At 38.9% G+C, this 19,536-nt stretch overlaps 1 protein-coding gene across 2 annotated transcripts in view; it reads right to left on the bottom strand.

Annotated features, from left to right (window-relative positions):
* Positions 1-8,177: 8,177 nt before the first annotated feature.
* LOC130293557 (pulmonary surfactant-associated protein C-like) overlaps positions 8,178-19,536 on the bottom strand; it is an 83,726-nt gene continuing 72,367 nt past the window's right edge. Inside the window, exons 6-10 of one of the 2 annotated variants that reach the window (XM_056542380.1) lie at positions 12,817-12,942; positions 12,608-12,745; positions 11,723-11,839; positions 9,039-9,161; positions 8,178-8,330 (exon numbers count right to left, since the gene is read on the bottom strand). In XM_056542380.1, the coding sequence (XP_056398355.1) occupies positions 8,235-8,330; positions 9,039-9,161; positions 11,723-11,839; positions 12,608-12,745; positions 12,817-12,942 (600 nt within the window). In that variant the 3' untranslated portion in view covers positions 8,178-8,234. The remainder of the gene's footprint in view (positions 8,331-9,038; positions 9,162-11,722; positions 11,840-12,607; positions 12,746-12,816; positions 12,943-19,536) is intronic. The other variant, XM_056542381.1, reaches the window with a different exon arrangement.

Below are 19,536 nucleotides of genomic sequence, written 5' to 3'. Positions count from 1 at the left end.
ACTTTTTATGTCCCCATAGAGGACTATCTATAGCAATCCTTTGATTGCTAATACTGTTCAGTGCTATGTATAGGACACAGCACCAATCAGTATTATCGGTGATCTTCTGCTCGATCGCAGACCAGAGCAGAAGACCCTGGGAGACAGCCGGAGCCAGGTAAGGGGACCTCCGGCCGCCATGCAGGATGATCGGATCGCCGCGGCAGCGCTGCAGGAGATCCGATCATCCATTCAAAGTACCGCAATGCCGCAGATGCCGTGATCTGTATTGATCACCGCATCTGAGGGGTTAATGGCGGACATCCGCGGGATCACGGATGTCGACCATTACGGGCTGGTCCCCGGCTGCTAGTAGCAGCCGAAACCTGCAGTGTATGACGAGAGCACCCTTCCGATGCTCGCGGTCATACACAGGACGTAAATGTACGTCCTGGTGCGGGAAGTCCCGCCAAACCAGGACGTACATTTAAGTCAGTGGTCGTTAAGGGGTTAAAGGCTATGGACACCTTAGAAACATAGAATGTGTCAGCAGATGAGAACGATTTGGCCCATCTAGTCAGCCCAATAATCTGAACCCTCTCAATAGTCCCTGGTCTTATCTTATATGAAGGATAGCCTTATATCTATCTCTATCTTATATGAAGGATAGCCTTATATCTATCTCTATCTTATATGAATGATAGCCTTATGCCTATCTCTATCTTATATGAAGGATAGCCTTATATCTATCTCTATCTTATATGAAGGATAGCCTTATACCTATCTCTATCTTATATGAAGGATAGCCTTATACCTATCTCTATCTTATATGAAGCATAGCCTTATACCTATCTCTATCTTATATGAAGGATAGCCTTATACCTATCTCTATCTTATATGAAGGATAGCCTTATACCTATCTCTATCTTATATGAAGTATAGCCTTATGCCTATCGCTATCTTATATGAAGGATAGCCTTATACCTATCCCTATCTTATATGAAGGATAGCCTTATACCTATCCCTATCTTATATGAAGGATAACCTTATACCTATCTCTATCTTATATGAAGGATAGCCTTATGCCTATCGCTATCTTATATGAAGGATAGCCTTATACCTATCTCTATCTTATATGAAGGATAGCCTTATGCTTATCCCTATCTTATATGAAGGATAGCCTTATACCTATCTCTATCTTATATGAAGGATAGCCTTATGCCTATCTCTATCTTATATGAAGGATAATCTTATGCTTATCCCTACCTTATATGAAGAATAGCCTTATACCTATCTCTATCTTATATGAAGGATAGCCTTATACCTATCTCTATCTTATATGAAGGATAGCCTTATACCTATCTCTATCTTATATGAAGGATAGCCTTATACCTATCCCTATCTTATATGAAAGATAACCTTATACCTATCTCTATCTTATATGAAGGATAGTCTTATACCTATCTCTATCTTATATGAAGGATAGCCTTATACCTATCCCTATCTTATATGAAGAATAGCCTTATGCTTATCCCTATCTTATATGAAGGATAGCCTTATACCTATCCCTACCTTATATGAAGAATAGCCTTATGCCTATCTCTATCTTATATGAAGGATAGCCTTATGCTTATCCCTATCTTATATGAAGGATAGCCTTATGCCTATCCCATGCATGTTTAAACTCCTTCACTGTATTTGCAGCAACCACTTCTACAGGAAGGATATTCCATGCATCCACTACTCTCTCAGTAAAGTAATACTTCCTCATATTACTGCAGAAACCTTTGCCCCTCTAATTTGAAACGATTTCCTCTATATGTCCTCTATATAACACTATGTCCTCTATATATCACTATGTCCTCTATATAACACTATGTCCTCTATATATATATATCACTATATCCTCTATATATATATAACACTATGTCCTCTATATATAACACTGTGTCCTCTATATAACACTATGTCCTCCATATAACACTATGTCCTCTCTATATATATATATCACTATATCCTCTATATATAACACTATGTCCTCTATATATAACACTATGTCCTCTATATATAACACTATGTCCTCTATATATATATATATATATATATATATATATATATCACTATATCCTCTATATATAACACTATGTCCTCTATATATAACACTATGTCCTCTATATATAACACTGTGTCCTCTATATATAACACTGTGTCCTCTATATATAACACTATATCCTCTATATATAACACTATGTCCTCTATATATAACACTATGTCCTCTATATATAACACTATATCCTCTATATAACACTATATCCTCTATATAACAATACGTCCTCTTGTGTTAGTTTTTCTCCTATATAAATCTCCTCTCCTCCTTTACCGTGTTGATTCCCTTTATGTATATAAAAGTCTCTTTCATATCCCCTCTGTCTCTTCTTTCTTCTATACATGTTCAGGTCCTTTAACCTTTCCTGGTAAGTTTTATCCTGCAATCCATGTACTAGTTTAGTATCTTCTCTGAACTCTCTCTAGAGTATCTATATCCTTCTGGAGATACGGCCTCCAGTACTGTGCACGATACTCCAAGTGAGGTCTCACCAGTGTTCTGTACAGCGGCATGAGTACTTCCCTCTATACTGCTTATACCTCTCCCTATACATCCATGAGCACTTCCCTCTATACTGCTTATACCTCTCCCTATACATCCAAGCATTCTGCTAGCGTTTCCTGCTGCTCTACCTTTAAGTCTTCTGAAATAATTTCTCCTAAATCCCTTTCCTCAGATACTGAGCTCAGGACTGTGCCAAATATTCTATATTCTGCCCAAGGGTTTTTACGCCCCTGGTGCATTATCATGCACTTATCCACATTAAATTTCAGTTCCCAGAGTTCTGACCATTCTTTTGGTTTGCCTAAATCCTTTTCCATTTGGCGTATCAATCCAGGGACAGGAACCTTAGAGAAGCAGTTCTTTCGTCTCTTGCTTTGAACTTATTATGATGCAAAACATTTTCTGCATAGGTCTTTATTGAAAATTTTGCTTACTTTTGCGTCTACATATCAGAAAAAGAGTTGTTAAAACTTAACTATTACTTATTATAGGTCACAACATTTTCTTCATAGGTCTCTATTGGAAATTTTACTTACTTTTGCATATCACAGAAAATAGTTTCTAAAACTTAACTATTACTCATTATAGTTCAAAATCTCCACAAAACCCCCCCTCCTATAATTATAAATAAAGACTACTCTACTATCTTATATATTATCATTATTTTAGTTGGGTTGACAATGCAGAGTGTCAAGGTATATATCATTTCTCAAGAAATGTGCACTCAGTACAAAGAAGCCCCTATATTGACATTGGTATGTTCTCATAAGAGAAAAAAACTTCTCAAAGGTTTCCCTCTCCCTTTTGTTGGTCAAAGGGTTGGCTCGTCTCAACATGTTTCTCACATTGTAAGGTGGGTTAATCAGGGGACCAAGAGAACCACATAATATACTTAGTGGAGAAAATCACAGATGTTATGTAGTAAAGGAAAGGAAATATAAAAGTGTATATATAATGTGTGTATATATATATATAGGGATATCACCAAGTGACAACTGTGGACATCACATACCAAGGGAAGGGTGGCATTTCCTGTGACCTACATGTGGGCGTCATCTTCTACCTACCTGCTATGGCATTACCTACCACCTGAAGGGCGCACTACTTACTGGGGGAATCACCTACTACTTACCTACTGGTGGCATTACCTACTGCCTACTGGCGGCATCATCTACTTCCTACCTACTGGGGGCATTACCTACTACCTACCTGGGGGTATTACATACTTTCTGCCTACTGGGGGCATCACTTACCTGGCATTACCTACCTACTGGGGGCATCTACTAGATTGAGGGATTCCCTACCTACCTACTAGGGGCATTATCTAATGGGGGGGGGGGATTTCCTTCCCACCACCACCTTATCCCCTTACCCTTTCCCCCCTACACAATTACCTACTCCCTTATACTAAGCAGGGCATCAGGGTGGGCATTATTTGGGCATTAAGAGCAGGGAACAGGTGGGAAATGTGCTGAAAAAGTGTGGAGCATAATTTGTTTGTTGTCTGGCAGATACTTTGGTGACGAGTCGTGGTTAGAAGACCTCATGGTAGTCTGAGCAAGACAGAGAAGAAAAGGAAAGAAAACGACTCCAAGAAGATATGCCCAGTGGGTCAGGATAGGGTATAAGTGTCAGATTGCAGGGGTCTGACTGCTAGGACCCCCCACAATCTCTCACCTGGCACCCTGGCTCTCTGCATGAATGAGGTGTGATGAACATGGCACAAAGCTTGAGCTGGCAGCCCCTCCATGCTTATATGAGATACAGCATTTGGATAGGGGGATACGTTGTTTTTTTTTTTTTATACTGGACAACTTTTATTTCATGAATACATTTAGGCCTCACAGTGTTAATATTTCTCATATTGTTTCATCAAATGTACATCTACATAGTCATTTGGTCACATATCATCTTCTAACCAATAATTGCAGGACAATTTCTGTAGCTCAGCCTTCTTTTCCTGGGAAAACGAAAGGACCTAAACCCAGGGCCGGCGTTAGGGGGGGGGGGCAACCCAGGCAATTGCCTAGGGCCCCCATCCCCCAGGGGGCCCCCTGCCGGCTGCTCAGTAGGGGGGGGGGCAACTGTTTTAAAGTGTCTGCAGCGCCGGCTGCTTGTTAAAGATAAGCAACCCGGCCATGGTCACTTTAAAACTGCAGGTTTGCGGGCTGTGTGAATAATATGACGAGTGACGTTTCCTGCCGGGTCCTCTATGCGGCGTCAGGGACGTCACTCCTCATTTCCTGCAGCGCCAGTGTAGTGAAAAAACCTGTGTCGTGAAGCGTTCTGTGTCCGGCTGCAGGAGATGAGGAGTGACGTTCCTGACGCAGCATAGAGGACCCGGCAGGACACGTCACTCGTCATATTATCCCCACAGCCCACAAGACCCGCCACATTACCTGAGCCTGCGGAGCGCGGCCAGGTAAGAAATTGTGAAAAATAGAAAAAGTAGGGGGGGGAAGAGGGGAACTATACTGCCAACCTAATGTGGGGGAACATACTACCAACCTAATGGGGGGGGGACTGCATCCTAATGTGGGGGGAACATACTGCCAACCTAATGGGGGGGGGACTGCAACCTAGTGTGGGGGAACATACTGCCAACCTAATGGGGGGGGGAGACTGCAACCTAATGTGGGGGGAACATACTGCACCTAATGTGGGGGAACTATACTGCCAGCCTAATGTGGGGAAACTATACTACCTACCCAATGGGGGGGGGGGGAACATACTGCCAACCTAATGGGGGGGGGACTGCAACCTAATGTGGGGGAACTATACTGCACCTAATGTGGGGAACCTATACTGCACCTAATGTGGGGGAACTATGCTGCCAACCTAATGGGGGGGGGACTGCAACCTAATGTGGGGGAACTACTGCCTATCTAATGTGGGAGAACTACAAACTACAAAAATATAAAATTGTACTATTCTGATCTCTATAACTCTTATTTATTTGTATATGGGGATGTATGAGGTCATTTTTTGCGCTGTGATTTGTAGTTTTTATCAGTAACATTTTTGTTTGGATGGGACTTTTCAATAGCTTTTTTAGATATTTTTTATGGTATTTGAAGTGACCAAAATTGTGGAAATCTAGTTAGTGCACTATTACGACTTTTGGGGCCCCATTTTTGATTTTGCCTAGGGCCACGCTAAGCCTAAAACCGGCCCTGCCTAAACCAGTCAGAGTAGTCTGGCCCTGCCCTTCCCTAAGCTCTGTTCTTCCTGAGAAGACCAAGTATAGTGGTCCTAAGTTTGCTAATGTCAGGCATACCTCACATATAGACCACATCTCACCTGCCTGTCCACAATCACGTGGCTGTTCCTGATTCCTGTTTTAGTCCACTCTGCGAGGATACTTTACAAAATTTTAGCCCCAAGAAGGAGAGTATTGTCTTTTTAAGAAACACAGCACAGTCAAGTGTGGGTTAAACCTGCAGTAGCAGAAGAAATCTCCAATAGAGGTGCTGGTCAGAAGCAGGAGATTCCGCCCAGAGAGGGTTAAGCAGCCTAAAGGTGAAGATGTAGCCGAGCTGAAAATATTCTGGTATTAGCAGAATTATTAGTTGACTGGATACAGGCTCAGTTTTCATGCAGAGAGTCATTGAGGTACATAAGGGTCAGGCAGAGTCAACATCACAGGCCCAGGTCAGATACAGGATAGCAGAGGAGGAAGAACCCCAATATTGCTCAGGCACAGGTGACTGCACAGGGCAGCCTCAACCCCTTAACAACCCAGGAAATTGTAATTTTTGCATTTTCATTTTTTCCCCCTCTCATTCTAAGAGCCGTAACTCTTTTATATTTTCATTCAGAGAGTCATATAAGGGTTAAATCAAAAGTTTATATAGACTCAGTCTACCGGCAATAAAGAACTCCAACTTTGTAGACTAAAACTTGTAATAAGTGCCAATAAAAATGTCCTCACAAAAGTGGACACAAAACTATAAACAAACTAGGTGCGCAAAAACCAAACTACTAAGATAGTATTAAGATTGATACCATAGACCACTGAGGTGCGGATAATTGTCAAGGTGTCGATCACTCAATAGTGACCACAACCCAATATTGTCACTGATAAAACAAGAAAAAAATGAAAAAAATGAAAAAACAAGTATCAACCTGGCTCTCTCTTGCCCTAACCCCGTGACCCCAGGAGGGACTCAGGGAGGGACAACAGGGGGGACTGGTCTGGAGCCTATGTACTCCCTACAATATCCCTATGCTATGCCTGCTCCTAGGCGGAGTTGATCTCCTTATAAGGACTGTCGCGCTCCGGATCCGCCCCTGCCGCGAACTGACTCTCTTACTTATCTAGTCACATACACCGCTGATAAATTGTGTGCATATAATTAAATATACTATACAGCTGCAGGGAGATAGTACAGTAGGGCACAATAAGACAGTAGTATCACTATTTAGGTGCAGAATGGTTACTAGGTACGCATCTTAATATCACTATTTGTTTGTAAGGTGGCTTCCGTATATGCATAGTTATTTCTTTATTTTTTGTAAAATGGGAAAATAAGGGTGATTTTTAAATTTGCGCCATTAGATTGCATTCACTGTACAATGCTATGCCTATTGCTTAGCATTGAACAGTGAAATCGGAGCTCAACTGATACAGCCTGACTCTCCCAGGCTGCATCACTTCGAGCAGGTGGTCAGAGGCTGGTAAGGGGACCCTTCACCGCCATGTTCACTCATCGGTCCAATGAGCCCCCTTGATCACAACGTCAAAGGGTGTGTGGTCTGAAGAAGTACGTAAGTACGACACAGCTGTTACCTCCACGCTGATATCCCCGGCGTCTCTGCCATGATACCTGCTTGACACCCCGTTCCCATGTTTGAAGATCGTGTTTGAAGCCGAATAAAGAAGTTTGAACTTTCCTTTGGTGAGTGCAGTCTAACTTTCTTCTTGCTTGGATTTCTACAGCATTTGGCTCAAGACGGAGCAACCCGGAAAGATCATCTTTTGCTTCATTCATCCCTCACCTGTTGTATGTCCTAAGCCGTTACACAGCAGTGCCGGTTACTCTGCCTTTTCTTTGTTGAACTTCATTTTCAAATCTGTTTAACTTTCTGGCACCAGTTGATTTAAATAAAAAAAAAAAAAAAAAATTCCACAGGAGAACCCCTTTAAGTGACATCATGATATAGCGTATATATCATGACCTGGTGCCACCGCCAGCTGCAATATAAACCATGTCGATCACGATGGAAAATAAAGACGCAGAAAACTTTATTTCTATTTTGCCCGGTTTTCCAGCTCTTTAGAATCAGCCTGCAGTGTAAAGAACGTAGGTTTTAATCTGGTTGCAAAAGCGAAGAAGAATGAGGCTTATGTTACACATGGACCACGCAGTTTTATTGTGTGTGTGTATATGTGTATAATTTGTGCTAGGGTGGTGAATGGGGGACACACGTTTTGATCAAAAAGTGCGCTAAGAGCCTCAATTTTTTGACCAATGTGTGCTGCGGCAATCCTCTTTTTTTGTATACTCTATATATATCTATATATATATCTATATATATATATATATATATATATATATATATATATATATATATATATAATTTGGTTCCTATGCAGATCATACAATGTTTCTCCCCAGTAATAAGACCCGCAGGTACAACTTCATTACTTTCTTTTCTTTCTTCCAATCTTTATGTTAAGAATAATTATTATTTTCAGCTTTATCTTCAGTTTAAACTTCCTCACACGTTCTGGACGCTCCTGAAAAAGAAACATATAATCTTCTAGTACTGTGTTTCCCAACCAAGGGTGCCTCCGCCTGTTGCAAAACTACAACTCCCAGCATGCCCGGACAGTCAACGGCTGTCCGGTCATGCTGGGAGTTGTAGTTTTGCAATGGCAGGAGGCACCCTGGTTGGGAAACTCTGGCCTAAGCAAAGAGTAATGTATAGGTTTATAGACAGAGGTGAGAGAAGTAGGCAGGGCTGGCGTTAGGGGATGGCAAACTGGGCAGTTGCCCAGGGCCCCAGTCCTCCAGAGGGCCCCCTACTAGTGCAACAAATATTGCAGCGATGGCAAAATCTCATGGCGATAACATTTGAGATCATATATATCAGAAATATATATATATCATTATCATTGTTTCCCAACCAGGGTGCCTCCAGCTGTACAGCCTGTTCGGGCATGCTGGGAGTTGTAGTTTTACAATGGCTGGAGACACACTGGTTGGGAAGCACTGCTGTAATATATAATGCATATTGTGCATTGGTTCGGTCCACAGTTAGCTAAGAGACAGCTGGGACAGTTCACTGGATCATTCCATTATTGTAGGTAGTGACTGTCTGGGCATTCTGGGAGTTGTAGTTTTGCAACAGCTGGAGGAACACAGTTTGGGAAACACTGTACTACATTATCTGGAGGACATAATCCAAGACTGAAAATCCAAACCTCCGCAAACACCTGTCTTACCAATTTTGCCCAGTAGATGTCGACATCGCTGCAGAGAATGTTCACGCACATCCCCACGTCTATAGGGTTTGCTTTCCCCTCCGGTATAACGCCGTACGTCATGTGGTCTCCCCGGGATGCATTCTGCGCAAATAATAGATAAAATAATGCATACATTATACAGAGAAAAACGCTAGAAACCAAAATCTTCATGGACGTCCCCAAATCAGTGATAAGACTTTATGTTATCATTTATTTTAACTTTAAAGGGGTACTCTGGTGGGAATTTTTTTTTTTTTTTTAATCAAACGGTGGCAGAAAGTTAAACAGATTTGTAAATTACTTCTATTTAAAAAATGTTATCCTTCCAATACTTATCAGCTGCTGCATGCTCCACAGGAAGTTCTTTTCTTTTTTAATTTCTTTCCAGTCTGACCCCAGTGCTCTCTGCTGACACCTCTGTCCGTGTCAGGAACTGTCCAGAGTAGGAGCAAATCCCCATATCAAATCTCTCCTGCTCTGGACAGTTCCTGACATGGACAGAGGTGTCAGCAGAGAGCACTGTGGTCAGACTGAAAAGAACTACACAACTTCCTGTGGAGCATAAAGCAGCTGATAAGTACTGGAAAGATTAAGACTCTTTAATAGAAGTAATTTACAGACCTGTTTAACTTTCTGGCACCAGTTGATTTAAAAAAAAAAAAAATTCCACCGGAGTACCCCTTTAAATATAAACCTATTGGCTTCTATAAGGTTCCACTAATACTGGATTAAAGGAATTTTTTACTGTGTTGTAGTCACAAGGAGAGAATAATGGGGGTTATGCTGGGTAATGTAGTCCCTGATGTACTGTTGGTATTAACCCAATGTTCCTCAGTTACACCACAACTTTTTGTCAGTGAAGATGTTTCCGCTTACAAAACCCAGGAATGAGATCTCTGACATTAGGAATCCTTAAAACAGTTTTAAAGAAATTCAGCCCCCGTCCCTTTAATAAAAGCTTTTATAACCACTTAGCTGTATTTTAGGGATCTTGAGTTACTTTTAGCACAATACATGAAATATCTACTGCAGGTGGTGGAGTTCACGGTCTCTCTTGTTCACGGTCCAAATTACGGAAACTACTGGACGAGGATCTTCACGGGTTGGTGCAAAACAGAACTCCACTTCACTCAACTGAAACATGGCCCAGAAAAGATCTTCTGACTAGAGATGAGTGAACTTACAGTAAATTCGATTCGTCATGAACTTCTCGGCTCGGCAGTTGATGACTTTTCCTGCATAAATGGGTTCAGCTTTCAGGTGCTCCGGTGGGCTGGAAAAGGTGGATACAGTCCTAGGAGACTCTTTCCTTGGAATGTATCCACCTTTTCCAGCCCACCGGAGCACCTGAAAGCTGAACTAATTTACGCAGGATAAGTCATCAACTGCCGAGCCGAGAAGTTTGTGACAAATCGAATTTACTGTAAGTTCGCTCATCTTTACTTCTGACTGTAGGCCCAAAATGGATCAGTGAATGACAGAAAGGCCCTTGTATTGCTTCTTCCCTCTTAAAAGATAAAACTCTCCTTTTTGGGGACGCAGCATGGTCTCAAACTGGGTTCAGGAGCAGCTTGACGGTAGACTAGACTGGTGACATGACATTAGTATGGCCTATGTGTAAGGTATGCCTGACTTCAGCAAACCTAGGTCCACTAGCCTCGTTCTACTCAGTCAGAAGTCCAGGCCTAGGGATTTTCTCCTGCAATGGTTGGTCAAGAGCAGACATGTGACTATGCAGTTGTACATTTAGTGCAAGACATGTAAGACATATTGATTGGGCACTGTTGCTTGAAAAAAACGTTTGACATGTCCTAGAAACATATGAAAAGTTTTGATCAGCCGGGGTCTGAGTGTTCAGACCTCCACTGAGGATGAGCCGGGAGTAGTCTGCACTCCGAGCATTCTCTCCCAGCTCTGCGTTACGTGATGGAGACGCATTCTCAGTGTAAGTCTATGGAGCTTGTCTTCAGTCTGAACACCCAGTACACTTTAACCCTTTATATGTGTCCTTACCAGGATCTGGCCTCAAGAGTGCTCCAGCAGCTGAGAGAGATCCAAAGCTGGTTACAGGAAAGCTCTCTGTGACCAGTATAAAGATAGTAAAGGTGACCGATCTGATTACAGCCTGTGTAAGGGTACGTCTGAAGCCCTTCTTCTCTGTCTCATAACAGGGCAGCCTGAACACCCTTTACATACTGATAAAAGACCTTAAGATCCCTTTGCAGACATTTTGAGAGTTTCAGCCTACTCCAAGTATCACTGTGGATTTTGGATGGGCCCCATCTACTCAATGTGCATCAACTGAAGGTACCCAACAGTCGCTAGGGTGAAGATTAGGGTGGGCCGCAGGTGTGCTTTTGGGTAGGTTTTGTCTGATTTTGTCCTATTATATACCATACTGTTTGTTATGTTATGCATGGTTGTTTCCCTTAATACAAAGTTAGTTCCAAGTTTCCACGGGACCCCATATTCATACCCTGGGTGATCTGTTTGGTAGAGGCACTGCTGCAGATATGTACCCCAGCTCCCAGATAGTGGAGGCTCAGCATCGGCCTGCTGACCACAAAGGGTAACAAGGGTAAGGGACCACAGGCATATATATAAGTGTGTAAATATATATATATATATATATATATATATATATATACATTGCTCACACTTACTCGGGTCTTGATATTATCCATCTCTCTCAGTATATCCTGTATAGATGGAGTCTGGGATCTGTCCATCCTGAGCACATAACACACACTGCTGTTCATCGTCCGGATCCCAATAAGGTTCTATGTGAGAACAAGATAAACAGTGGGGAAAAGTATTTAGTCAGCCACCAATTGTACAAGTTCTCCCCCTTATAAAGATGAGAGGCTGTAATTTCCATCATAGGTTATAACCTCAACTATGAGAGACAGAATGAGAAAAAAATCCATAAAATCACATTGTCTGATTTTTAAAGAATTTATTTGGAAATTATGGTGGAAAATAAGTATTTGGTCACCTACAAACAAGTAAGATTTCTGGCTCTCACAGACCTGTAACTTCTCCTTTAAGAGTCTCCTCTGTCCTCCACTCGTTACCTGTATTAATGGCTCCTGTTTGAACTTGTTATCAGTATAAAAGACACCTGTCCACAACCTCAAACAGTCACACTCCAAACTCCACTATGGCCAAGACCAAAGAGCTGTCGAAGGACACCAGAAACAAAATTGTAGACCTACAATAGGCTGGGAAGACTGAATCTGCAATAGACAAGCAGCTTGGTGTGAAGAAATCAACTGTAGGAGCAATTATTAGAAAATGGAAGACATATAAAACCACTGATAATCTCCCTCGATCTGGGGCTCCACGCAAGATCTCACCCCATGGTGTCAAAATGATCACGAGAACGGTGAGCAAAAGTCCCAGAACTACATGGGGGGGGGGGGGGGGGGGGGGGGGCGGGAACTAGTGAATGACCCGCAAAGTGTATTAGAAAGTTTCGGACCTTTTGGTTATACAGTGATTTCACCTCATCTATAGTTATATTCTCTGTACTGACATCTACATCTCACCCTCCTGTAATCATACAACACGGCGGTGGAATCATTTCTGCTGCTGACAAATATGGCGGCCATGTTTTCCTGCTCATTGACGGATATTGTCTGTTGAATCCTCTGCCCGTCCCTGGTATCATAGAACAGCGTCACCATCTGCAGGAATAAAGGTCTGTCAGTCATGGCTACATATCTGCGCTGTCACCCGTATGGTTGGTAACACTCACCTTCTCCGTATGCTTCTGCGTCATGTAAACGCCAATTAATGTCGCAGCCACAACCATCCCGACCAGCAGCACCGCAAGTCCAATACCCACAATCCACCACTTCCTGGACAATGGGACCTGACACTTCTGTGAGAAGGAGGAGGTTACACCACCAGAAACCATTAGAATTGTTAGGCTATGTGTACACTGCGGAATTAACGGAAATCCGCACAAATTCCGTTCAGCAAAGCTTGAATTGCGGAATTACCCTGATATTTTGATGGAATTTCTGTGTTCTATAAAGACAGAATTCAGCTGAAATTCAAGCCCTCTTGAGTTCAATGGGATTCCTCCCGCAATTCTGCAAAATTTAAAGACAGGTCTTTAAATTTTGCAGAATTTCCTCGGCGGACATTTTGCTGTGTGAATAGGACAGTGGAATCCATTTATACATAATGGGACTATTAATTTCAGCGGAATTTCCGGCAGAATTCTTCTGCAGAATTCCGCACGGAATCTGGACATTGCTTGCACTTTATGGACATTGTATAGCAATGTTTGGCCACATACAGTATGTACTAGTTATCTGGGGCACTGTGCATATTAATCTGGGCTCTGTAAGTATAATGTATCCGGGCACTGTATGTACTATTTATCCGGGCACTGTATGCACTATTTATCCGGGCACTGTATGTACTATTATTCGGGCACTGTATGCATTATTTATCCGGGCACTGTATGCACTATTTATCCGGGCACTGTATGTACTATTATTCGGGCACTGTATGCATTATTTATCCGGGCACTGTATGTACTATTTATCCGGGCACTGTATGTAGTATTCATCCGGGCACTGTATGTACTATTTATCCGGGCACTGTATGTAGTACTATTTATCTGGGCACTGTATGTACTATTTATCCGGGCACTGTATGTAGTATTCATCCGGGCACTGTATGTACTATTTATCCGGGCACTGTATGTACTATTTATCCGGGCACTGTATGTACTATTTCTCCAGGCACTGTATGTAGTACTATTTATCTGGGCACTGTATGTACTATTTATCCGGGCACTGTATGCATTATTTATCCGGGCACTGTATGTAGTATTCATCTGGGCACTGTATGTAGTATTCATCCGGGCACTGTATGTACTATTTATCCAGGCACTGTATGCACTATTTATCCAGGCACTGTATGCACTATTTATCCGGGCACTATATGCACTATTTATCTGGGCACTGTATGCACTATTTATCTGGGCACTGTATGCACTATTTATCCGGGCACTGTATGCACTATTTATCCGGGCACTGTATGTACTATTTATCCAGGCACTGTATGTACTATTTATCTGGGCACTGTATGTACTATTTATCCGGGCACTCTATGTACTATTTATCCGGGCACTGTATGCATTATTTATCCGGGCACTGTATGTACTATTTATCCGGGCACTGTATGTAGTATTTATCCGGGCACTGTATGTACTATTTATCCGGGCACTGTATGTACTATTTATCCGGGCACTGTATGTACTATTTATCCGGGCACTATATGCACTATTTATCCGGGCACTGTATGTACTATTTATCCGGGCACTGTGTGTACTATTTATCCGGGCACTATATGCACTATTTATCCGGGCACTGTATGCACTATTTATCCGGGCACTGTATGTACTATTTATCCGGGCACTGAATGTACTATTTATCCGGGCACTGTATGTACTATTTATCCGGGCACTGTATGCACTATTTATCCGGGCACTGTATGAACTATTATTCGGGCACTGTATGCACTATTTATCCGGGCACTGTATGTACTATTTATCCGGGCACTGTGTGTACTATTTATCCGGGCATATGGAGTGCAGGGGCGAGGGGACCAAGGATGGGTGGGGTGGGGGTGAGGGTATGGTAGTATTATATTCAGGTGGTACAGTGGGTGGCAGTAATATATTCAAGGGGTGCAGTGTGTGGCAGTATTATATTCAGGGGGTACAGTGTGTGGCAGTATTATATTCAGGGGGTACAGTGTGTGGCAGTATTATATTCAGGGGGTACTGTGTGTGGCAGTATTATATTCAGGGGGTACAGTGTGGGACAGTATTATATTCAGAGGGTACAGTGTGTGGTAGTATTATATTCAGGTGGTACAGTGTGGGACAGTATTATATTCAGAGGGTACAGTGTGTGCCAGTATTATATTCAGGGGGTACAGTGTGTGCCAGTATTATATTCAGGGGGTACAGTGTGTGCCAGTATTATATTCAGGGGGTACAGTGTGTGCCAGTATTATATTTAGGGGGTGCTAGGACCTTATATCATTGTATAGATACTATTGTATCCAGACCTTATATCATTGTATAGATACTATTATATCCAGACCTTATATCATTGTATAGATACTATTGTATCCAGACCTTATATCATTGTATAGATACTATTGTATCCAGGACTTATATCATTGTATAGTTACTATTGTATCCAGGACTTATATCATTGTATAGATACTATTATATCCAGGCCTTATATCATTGTATAGATACTATTGTATCCAGATCTTATATCATTGTATAGATACTATTATATCCAGACCTTATATCATTGTATAGATACTATTGTATCCAGATCTTATATCATTGTATAGATACTATTGTATCCAGACCTTATATCATTGTATAGATACTATTATATCCAGGCCTTATATCATTGTATAGATACTATTATATCCAGATCTTATATCATTGTATAGATACTATTATATCCAGACCTTATATCATTGTATAGATACTATTATATCCAGACCTTATATCATTGTATAGAGACAATTGTATCCAGACCTTATATCATTGTATAGATACTATTGTATCCAGACCTTATATCATTGTATAGATACTATTGTATCCAGACCTTATATCATTGTATAGATACTATTGTATCCAGACCTTATATCATTGTATAGATACCATTATATCCAGGCCTTATATCATTGTATAGATACTATTATATCCAGACCTTATATCATTGTATAGATACTATTGTATCCAGGCCTTATATCATTGTATAGATACTATTATATCCAGACCTTATATCATTGTATAGATACTATTGTATCCAGATCTTATATCATTGTATAGATACTATTATATCCAGACCTTATATCATTGTATAGATACTATTATATCCATACCTTATATCATTGTATAGATACTATTGTATCCAGACCTTATATCATTGTATAGATACTATTGTATCCAGACCTTATATCATTGTATAGATACTATTATATCCAGACCTTATATCATTGTATAGATACTATTGTATCCAGACCTTATATCATTGTATAGATACTATTATATCCAGGCCTTATATCATTGTATAGATACTATTATATCCAGACCTTATAACATTGTATAGATACTATTATATCCAGATCTTATATCATTGTATAGATACTATTATATCCAGACCTTATATCATTGTATAGATACTATTGTATCCAGACCTTATATCATTGTATAGATACTATTGTATCCAGACCTTATATCATTGTATAGATACTATTATATCCAGACCTTATATCATTGTATAGATACTATTGTATCCAGACCTTATATCATTGTATAGATACTATTATATCCAGACCTTATATCATTGTATAGATACTATTATATCCAGACCTTATATCATTGTATAGATACTATTGTATCCAGACCTTATATCATTGTATAGATACTATTGTATCCAGACCTTATATCATTGTATAGATACTATTATATCCAGACCTTATATCATTGTATAGATACTATTGTATCCAGACCTTATATCATTGTATAGATACTATTATATCCAGACCTTATATCATTGTATAGATACTATTGTATCCAGACCTTATATCATTGTATAGATACTATTGTATCCAGACCTTATATCATTGTATAGATACTATTGTATCCAGGCCTTATATCATTGTATAGATACTATTGTATCCAGACCTTATATCATTGTATAGATACTATTATATCCAGACCTTATATCATTGTATAGATACTATTGTATCCAGATCTTATATCATTGTATAGATACTATTATATCCAGACCTTATATCATTGTATAGATACTATTGTATCCAGACCTTATATCATTGTATAGATACTATTATATCCAGGCCTTATATCATTGTATAGATACTATTGTATCCAGACCTTATATCATTGTATAGATACTATTATATCCAGACCTTATATCATTGTATAGATACTATTATATCCAGGCCTTATATCATTGTATAGATACTATTATATCCAGATCTTATATCATTGTATAGATACTATTATATCCAGACCTTATATCATTGTATAGAGACAATTGTATCCAGACCTTATATCATTGTATAGATACTATTATATCCAGATCTTATATCATTGTATAGATACTATTATATCCAGATCTTATATCATTGTATAGATACTATTATATCCAGACCTTATATCATTGTATAGAGACAATTGTATCCAGACCTTATATCATTGTATAGATACTATTGTATCCAGACCTTATATCATTGTATAGATACTATTATATCCAGACCTTATATCATTGTATAGATACTATTATATCCAGATATTATATCATTGTATAGATACTATTGTATCCAGACCTTATATCATTGTATAGATACTATTATATCCAGACCTTATATCATTGTATAGATACTATTGTATCCAGGCCTCATATCATTGTATAGATACTATTGTATCCAGGCCTTATATCATTGTATAGATACTATTATATCCAGATCTTATATCATTGTATAGATACTATTATATCCAGACCTTATATCATTGTATAGAAACTATTATATCCAGATATTATATCATTGTATAGATACTATTGTATCCAGACCTTATATCATTGTATAGATACTATTATATCCAGGCCTTATATCATTGTATAGATACTATTGTATCCAGGCCTTATATCATTGTATAGATACTATTATATCCAGATCTTATATCATTGTATAGATACTATTATATCCAGACCTTATATCATTGTATAGGTACTATTGTATCCAGGACTTATATCATTGTATAGATACTATTGTATCCAGACCTTATATCATTGTATAGATACTATTGTATCCAGACCTTATATCATTGTATAGATACTATTGTATCCAGACCTTATATCATTGTATAGATACTATTGTATCCAGATCTTATATCATTGTATAGATACTATTATATCCAGACCTTATATCATTGTATAGATACTATTATATCCAGACCTTATATCATTGTATAGAGACAATTGTATCCAGACCTTATATCATTGTATAGATACTATTGTATCCAGATCTTATATCATTGTATAGATACTATTGTATCCAGACCTTATATCATTGAATAGATACTATTGTATCCAGACCTTATATCATTGTATAGATACTATTGTATCCAGACCTTATATCATTGTATAGATACCATTATATCCAGGCCTTATATCATTGTATAGATACTATTATATCCAGGCCTTATATCATTGTATAGATACTATTATATCCAGACCTTATATCATTGTATAGATACTATTATATCCAGACCTTATATCATTGTATAGATACTATTGTATCCAGATCTTATATCATTGTATAGATACTATTATATCCAGACCTTATATCATTGTATAGATACTATTATATCCATACCTTATATCATTGTATAGATACTATTGTATCCAGACCTTATATCATTGTATAGATACTATTGTATCCAGACCTTATATCATTGTATAGATACTATTGTATCCAGGCCTTATATCATTGTATAGATACTATTGTATCCAGACCTTATATCATTGTATAGATACTATTATATCCAGACCTTATATCATTGTATAGATACTATTGTATCCAGATCTTATATCATTGTATAGATACTATTATATCCAGACCTTATATCATTGTATAGATACTATTGTATCCAGACCTTATATCATTGTATAGATACTATTATATCCAGGCCTTATATCATTGTATAGATACTATTGTATCCAGACCTTATATCATTGTATAGATACTATTATATCCAGACCTTATATCATTGTATAGATACTATTATATCCAGACCTTATCTCATTGTATAGAGACAATTGTATCCAGACCTTATATCATTGTATAGATACTATTATATCCAGACCTTATATCATTGTATAGATACTATTGTATCCAGGCCTTATATCATTGTATAGATACTATTGTATCCAGGCCTCATATCATTGAATAGATACTATTATATCCAGACCTTATATCATTGTATAGATACTATTATATCCAGACCTTATATCATTGTATAGAAACTATTATATCCAGATATTATATCATTGTATAGATACTATTATATCCAGATATTATATAATTGTATAGATACTATTGTATCCAGACCTTATATCATTGTATAGATACTATTATATCCAGGCCTTATATCATTGTATAGATACTATTGTATCCAGGCCTTATATCATTGTATAGATACTATTGTATCCAGGCCTTATATCATTGTATAGATACTATTATATCCAGATCTTATATCATTGTATAGATACTATTGTATCCAGGCCTTATATCATTGTATAGATACTATTATATCCAGATCTTATATCATTGTATAGATACTATTATATCCAGACCTTATATCATTGTATAGATACTATTATATCCAGACCTTATATCA

Source organism: Hyla sarda, chromosome 10, assembly GCF_029499605.1.
Source record: "Hyla sarda isolate aHylSar1 chromosome 10, aHylSar1.hap1, whole genome shotgun sequence".
NCBI lineage: Eukaryota > Metazoa > Chordata > Amphibia > Anura > Hylidae > Hyla > Hyla sarda.
This window is presented reverse-complemented; position numbering and strand designations above follow the sequence as displayed.